The sequence below is a fragment of the Mobula birostris genome, chromosome 8, assembly GCF_030028105.1.
Source record: "Mobula birostris isolate sMobBir1 chromosome 8, sMobBir1.hap1, whole genome shotgun sequence".
Classification (NCBI taxonomy): Eukaryota; Metazoa; Chordata; class Chondrichthyes; order Myliobatiformes; family Myliobatidae; genus Mobula; species Mobula birostris.
The window spans coordinates 82,242,767-82,250,500 of NC_092377.1; the positions used below are offsets into that span (position 1 = coordinate 82,242,767).

General features: G+C 38.3%; 1 protein-coding gene across 4 annotated transcripts in view; it reads right to left on the reverse strand.

The window, feature by feature from the left end:
- Window positions 1–7,734, reverse strand: part of mcm8 (minichromosome maintenance 8 homologous recombination repair factor) — a 35,251-nt gene that overhangs the window by 26,283 nt on the left and 1,234 nt on the right. For all 4 annotated transcript variants that reach the window (XM_072265541.1, XM_072265542.1, XM_072265540.1 and 1 more), the window contains exons 2-4: window positions 3,131–3,223; window positions 1,778–1,860; window positions 635–784 (exon numbers count right to left, since the gene is read on the reverse strand). In XM_072265541.1, the coding sequence (XP_072121642.1) occupies window positions 635–784; window positions 1,778–1,860; window positions 3,131–3,223 (326 nt within the window). The remainder of the gene's footprint in view (window positions 1–634; window positions 785–1,777; window positions 1,861–3,130; window positions 3,224–7,734) is intronic.

A 7,734-nucleotide genomic window follows, 5' to 3' on the forward strand; every position in this document is an offset into this window, starting at 1 on the left:
CGAAACCAGTCGGGTCCGCTCCCGAGTACACTTTCCATCCGTGCCGGGTTGAGTATCGAGATCGCAACTCGACCTCGTAAAATAAAGGGAAAAATACTGCCAAAATATCTGTGTGAGGAGTGGCGCGCCACACAGTCCCTCTCTTGCTCTGCGCCTTGTAAAAGCCATGAAAAAGACATCATCACAGACGCACGCACGCACAGACGCTCCCGCACACACACGCAGATGCACAGACTCGCACGCATGCAGGCACACGCCAAAAAAAAAAGTAATACACACAGTTTAGAACATTAACCATGCCATTCTCAATCTTCTGATTCATGACTTTATCTGAAGTCTTAACAACATCTTTCTCCACAACCTCTCCAATATATGTTATGGCACTCTGGTTCCCATCCTACGGTAGCTTTACATTTATAGAGTAGTTTACTTTTAAAAGATACATTGAGACTTAAGAATAGGATTTTCACAACAGTAGAATTTTTGTAAAATAGAGAATGCCCTTTTACCTTTCGTTTCAAAAGAACTAACCAAAAAAAGTATCCATTTGTTTTTGTAAAATAATGCACATCATTTGTGGCTCAGTATGGACAATTAACTAAATGACTATGCAAAGAGTTAGAAGATACTTTACCTGATGAACTGCCAAACCCAGGCAATCTAACAATTTTTCTGGCATATCCCTCAATTCAGTGGCCAAATCAGGCATGAGAACACTTAGCTCCTTATCGTTCACAAGCTCCTTAAAGTCAACCAGGATGCTTCCTTTTCTTTCTATTTCATCCTTAGAAGAGAAATACTTTATATTTTCAAATGAATTTCATTTTTTACTTCCCCTATTACTAATTGCATTAATAGTGAACAGTGAATTAAATTTACTTCCTTTTTAATAACACTCTAATGCAGTATAAGAGTACGGCATATCATAATTTGCATTGACTATTGCAGCATTTTGGAAAGCTTGACTGAGAAGTCTCTCAAAAAGTGAATGTGTACTTCTGATGTTAAAAAAACACAAATATCATAAGACTCTGTAATACACGTTTCCAATGCAATCAAATACAAGTCGACCTTCACTAATCCAACTACTTGTAATCCGGTTCCTTCGATAATCCGGCACTGATTATGCTCAATGTGATCCTTCTGTAATTCGGCATTTTCACTAATCCGGCACTCCTCAGGTCCCAATGGTGCCGGATTAGTGAAGGTTAGCTATTGCTTAATGTGATCTTTCTGTAACTCGGTATTTTCACTAATGCGGCACTCCTCAGGTTCCAATGGTGCCGGGATAGTGAAGGTCGACCTGTATATAAATTCACGGGTGTAGCAGTTAGTGCTGATCACTGATCGGGGTTCAATTCCCACTGTTATCTGTAAGGAGCTTGTAAGTTCTCCCTGTAACTGCATGGGTTTCATCAAGGTGTTCCAGTTTCCTCACATTAAAAAAAAACTGACATACAGGTTAGGGTTAGGGATTAGTAAATTGTGGGCATGCCATATTGATGCCTGAAGAATGGTGACACTTGTGGGCTGCCTCAGTACATCCTTGGATTGTGTTGGTCATTAACGCAACTGATGCATTTCACTATATGTTTCAATGTATTTGTCAAGTACAGCTAACCTACATTATCTTACCTTTAAAATAAACTCAAAAAAGTTTCTAATAAACACTAATGCTTTAAAAGCACTAAACTAGTTCCTCTTTATTACCCATTTTGTAAGTCAAGTACTTGTTATAAAAATACTGAGGCTCAAAAGTACATAAAAGTATCTTTACCTTATCATACAAATCAATATGATTTGTGAAGAACTTTTCAAAAGCTTTAATCTTTTGTACAAAAGGGGAGCTTGCAGAATAAGCTTTAAAAGAAAGTTGAAAATCAAATTATATCATTTGCTTTATGAATGCAACAATTTAAATATATTAGCCTTACTGGGAATCTCAAATAAAGTTTCACAATAAAATGAATAAATTACTCAATCAACTTCAAACATTGATAGGGATACCGAGGGTCTTTATATTTCACCATGTACTGTACAAAGTTTATTTTCTTCTTGAATTCTTTCTCCCATTTATGTTTTAATTAGGCACTTACATTACTTTAATAAAAGATTTGCAGATTACCATTTGAGCAGAGCTCTTCTGCTGAAAGGAAATGCTAACTTGAAAGTGGCAACCAGTTCCTCTCATTGAAACCTATTGAATAGTGAAAAGTCTGGATAGAGTGGATGTTGAGAGGATATTTCATACAGTGGGGAAGTCTAGTACCAGAGGGCACAGCCACAGAATAGAAGGCCATCCCTTTAGAATTGAGATGAGGAGGAACTTCTTCAGCCAGATAGAATTCACTGCCACAGATGGCTGTGGAGGCCAAATCATTGGATATATTTAAAGCGGATGTTGATTGGTTCTTGGTATGGGTGTCAAAGGTTATGGGGAGAAGGCAGGAGAATGGGGATGAGATGGGGTTAATAAATCAGCCATGTTGGAATATAAGAGCAGACTCGATGAATTGAATGACATTATTCTGTTCCTATCTCTATTAGCTTCTTATGTGCTTACCTTGTCTACCACCAGTTTTTACATCCATAACACCCATATATTGATGTAACTACCTAGTTAAACATTTAGTTAAAGTAAGTTATCAAAATCATCTAGGCCCAAAACATTGGTGGACTGTTTGCGGAAAATCAGGTATGTGGTTCCTGCTTTTTCCCATTGAAGGAAATCATAACCTGGTATTTGCATCACCAATTTTACCAACATTTGTCAGTTCAATTTCTTCACAGGATACTTTATCACTGGTTGTAAGAGCCAATATAAGCACTGAAATTTCCAAAAATTATCACGAGTAGGTAGAAATGTGCAGCTAAAGTTACAATCAGAATAGTCATAATTTTGTTGAATGGTGTTGACTGAAAAGGGCTGAGCTACTCAACCAGAATAGCCTTATCTCATTGAACGACAAAGCTAGCTCAAGGGGCCGTCACACAAACTTGTGACTAATTCATGGTGCCTGATCACAGATACACAAATATTCTCTATATTTGTTAAAATTAAAGGAAAATGCTAAAACTTTCATACAGACAATTGCAATTATGTTCAATATAATTCCTTTTGAAAGTTTACCTTCTGAAAAGTAAAGCTTCCAACCCTCATAGGGTATAAATTCATCCAAAGTTCCTTGAATTAGGCGGGGATGAAGCTTTGGCTGTTGAATACCTAAAATAAATGAGGATTTTCATTTATCAGAATTGTTTGCAATATTAAAAACAACTTTTAACATTTTCAACTAATTAATCTGTGAATCTTAGAACAAATTACTATAATTGGATTATTCATAGATAATAATGGATAAATATGCTGCAAAATATTTAGCTTTGTGCAAACATATATTGGAAACACAAAATCAGCTTACATGGCTAAACATGATTTCAGTCTTGGTTACCATTCAAAATTTAAAGTACTTATATGTCACCATATCCAACCCTGAGATTTATTTTCTTGTGGCCATTCTCAATACGACTGTAGCATAATAACCATAACAGAACCAATGAAAGACCATTCAACTTAGGCATTCAACCAGAATGCAGAAGACAAAGTGTGCAAATACAAAATGAAAGAAATGATAATCATAAATAAGAAATAAATATAGAGAACATGAGATGAAGAGTCCTTGAATGTGAGTCCATGGGTTGTGGGAACATTTCAATGATGGGGCATGTGAAGTTAAATAAAGTTATCCACTTTGGCTCAAGAGCCAGATGGACGATGAGTCATTCACTGTTCCCAAACTTGGAGGAGTGAGCCCTGAGGCTCCTGTACCTTTTTTTTGATGGCAGCAGTGAGAAAAGGCATGTTCTGGATGGTGGGGTCCCTAATGATGGATGCTGCTTTCCTGGAAACTCCTAAGTAGAGGTGCTGCTGTGCTTTCCTTGTAATTGCACTTACAGGTCCTCTGAAATTATAGCACTGAGGAATTTAAAGTTGCTGACCTTCTTCACCTCTTCCCTCTGATGATGACTGGCTCGTGGACTTCTGGTTTCCTTCTCTTGATGTCAATAATCATCCTCTTGGTTCTGCTGACAGTGAGTAAGAGGTTGTTCTGGCATCACTCAGCCAGATTTTCTATCTCCCTCCTATATGCTGATTGATCACCATCTTTGATTCAGCCTACAGCAGTGGTGTAGTCTGGAATCTTGAATATGGCATCTGAGCTTAGCCACACAGTCATAGTCTAAAGCAAGTAGAGCAGAGGGCTAAGCACACAGCCTTGAGGTGCACCTGCGCTGATGGAAATTCTAGAGATGCTGTTGCCAATCTGAACTGACTGGCATCTGCAAGTGAGGAAATTGAGAATCCACTTGCACAAAGAGATATTCAGGTCAAGGTCTTGAAACATAAACAGTATATGAAATTTGCTAGCAAATGTAAACAAGTGGCTTCCAAACGCAGCAAGTTAATTAAATTAGATTCGAATGGGGTTAAGCACATTTTTTCTTCTGGGAAAAAGTGTCTAATTCACCTGAACGTGATATATTTTGCTCCTTTGCGTACTCTGAAATATGCTCAACTTGACTAACTTTAAGCCTTGGTGGAAAAGGCTCAATAGTACAAAGTTAATTTGCCCCTGGATAGAGTCTTCTAAATTAGATTGTCAATGAACGATAGGGGAAACCTGTTGTTCTTATGAAACACAGTTTCTTTTTATTTTCAAGATGGGGTTGTGAAACTTTGATAGACCATTAGTTACCGAATCTAGATGTAGAAAGTCCCTGTTTTTAGAGGCCTTGTTGCTTAAATAACTGTAGCTTTTGTTATATAAAGATACTTATTGATACTTTTCCTTTCAATTCAGTGCAAACATCACATGTAGTTGGGCTGCTCATCTAAGAAAAGATGTACTGGCATTGAAGAGGGTTCACAGGAGGTTCACAAGGATGATTCCGGGAATGTAAGGGTTATCATACAAGGACAGTTTGATAGCTCTGGATTGTACTTGCTGAAATTTAGAAGGATGTGGGGCGGGGGGGTGGGATCTCATTGAAACCTTTGAAATGTTGAAAGGCCTAGACAGATTAGATGTGGAAAGGATGTTTCCCATGGTGGAGGAGTCTAGGTCGAGAGGGCACAACCTCGGATAGACCAGTGTCCAATTAAAACAGAGATGCATAGAAATTTCTTTAGCCAGATGGTGGTGAATTTGAGGAATTTATTACTCCAGACAGCTATGGAAGCCAGGTCATTGGGTGCATTTAAGGCAGAGCTTAATAGGTTCTTGATTGGACACAGCATCAAAGGTTACAGGGAGAAGGCTGGGGAGTGAGACTGAGGAGGGGAAAAAAAAGGATCAGCTATGATCGAATGGCAGAGAAGACTTGATGGGTCAAATGGCCTAATTCTGTTCCTAGGTCTTATGGTAGTTGAGCAAAGGAAGAAAAGTGAACTTAAAAGAACTTTCTACAGGGGCATAATTGAGATAATCCTGACTGGCTGCATGTCTGCCTGGTATGGGAACTGTACCTCCCTTAATCGCAGGATTCCGCAGACAGTGATGCGGACATCTGTAGTTGTGAACTTCCCATGATTCAGGACATTTACAATGACAGGTGTGAGAAAAGGTCCCGAAGGAGCACTGGGGACCCGAGTCACCACAACCGCAATCTATTCCAGCTGCTACCATCCAGGAAACGGTATTGCAGCATAAAAGCCAGGACCAACAGGCTCTGGAACAGCTTCTTCCACCAGGCCATCAGATTGATTAACTCACGCTGATTTAAGTGTATTTCAATGTTACATTGACTGTTCTATTTATTATAAATTACTATGATTGCACATTGCACACTGAGACGGAGATGTAACGTAACGATTTTTACTCCTCATGTATGTGAAGGATGTAAGAAATAAAGTCAATTCAATTTAATTATTGAGTTCCTTTATGGTCTTCAAGACACTACTTAACTTTTAATGAGAGCACTCGTTCTCCCTCCCCAAAAAAATCTCAATAAATCAACTAGTTTTAAAATGCAACACTAGGATTTTGCATGACACTTCCTGCCAAGTTTGATACAGATCCTCCAATGTTACTTGACTCTGTTTTCAAATGGCAATAAAGTAAAACTGAAAATTAACTAACACAAGGGATTCTGCAGATGCTGGAAACTTCGAGCAAACTAGACAAAATGTTGTAGGAACTCAGCAAGTTAGGCAGAATCTTATGGAATAGACAACTGATGTTTCAGGCTGAGATCAGAGCCCTAATGAAAGGTCTTGGCCTGAAACATCGACTGTGTATTCCCCTCAGCTGCCTGATTTACTAAGTTCCTCCAGCTTTTTGTGAGTGGGTTTGAAAATTCACTACTGTTTGCCATGTGGGAATTACACTTGCATTTAATGTTTTGATACACTCTAATTCTTGCTGTACCTGCTTCTCTTAGTATTTCTGAGCAAATGAAGTTATGAGCTAATTGTCAAAAATCATTAATCCTGAGAGAAAAGTTTACACATTTCATTTTAATGAAAGTTAATTTTCTTTACATGATAATCAATTTAATCAGTTTCCCCCTACCATTTTCCCAGATAAGTGAAGAGAATATGAAGGAATGGCTATTTTTTCCTCATTTATGTTATCACTCTATCATCACCCTGTTGCCATGCTCCACCATCAAGTTTTTGAATGGACCACTAGTTATTGTTCTCAAATTAGAAATATTAACTATGAAATGTTCCACAGCCATCATAAATTGATATAAAATCCATGATTGTCATGTAACTATCCCCATCCTTTATTCAATTACAGACCTTTCCAAATGATCATCTTCCAACTTTTTGTAGCAATTTTGAAAACTTTTCATTCTCCAACTTCTACTAGTTTGAAGTATCAACGTAAAACAGTAACTGGAATGTATTTACCTAGTGTTTTCTGTACATTTCAGATCTGCAGCATTCAGTCACAAAGTTAATAAGGTCCTAGCATGCACTTGTGCCAACAATAGAAGTAAAATTAAAAATTATATTACCTATAAGTTATTACTCAATGATAATAACCTATATTACAATTAACAAAGATTTTTCCTCACTTCCTGGGAGTAGGGGAAGTGCATACTAGAACAGAAAAATGACAACAAAGAAAAATTTTAAAATGGATCCTTTGAGAACAGCTACACAAGAAATAGCAGTGTTAGTACTGAATAGCAGCAAATGAAATCAAAGTGATTCAAGGTTGATGTCCTGTACAAGACACAAAAGGAAACTGGGAGGGCTAATTTTGCAAGCAGTTTTCAGGAAGGTAAAGTAATGCACAAAGATTATAATCTTATATTGTAAATACTGGAAAAGAAGTCATTCCCTGACACAGTGGTGTCAAGAAAACAACCTCTCCCTCTGTTGCAAAAACACAGGAACTGGTTGTGGACTAAAGGAGGAATGGAGACAGGCTAACCCCTATAGGTATCAATGGATCTGGGGTTGAGAGGGTGAACAGCTTTAAGTTCCTTGGCATACACATCACCGAGGATCTCACGTGGTCTGTACATGCCAGCTGTGAGGTGAAAAAAGCACAACAACCCCTCTTTCACCTCAGATGGTTGAAGAAGTTTGGTACGGGCCCCCAGATCCTAAGGACTTTCTACAGGGACACAACTGAGAGCATTCTGACTGGCTGCATTCCTGCAGAGAGTACTTCCCTCAATCGCAGGACTCTGCAGAGAGTGGTGCGGACAGCCCAGCGCATC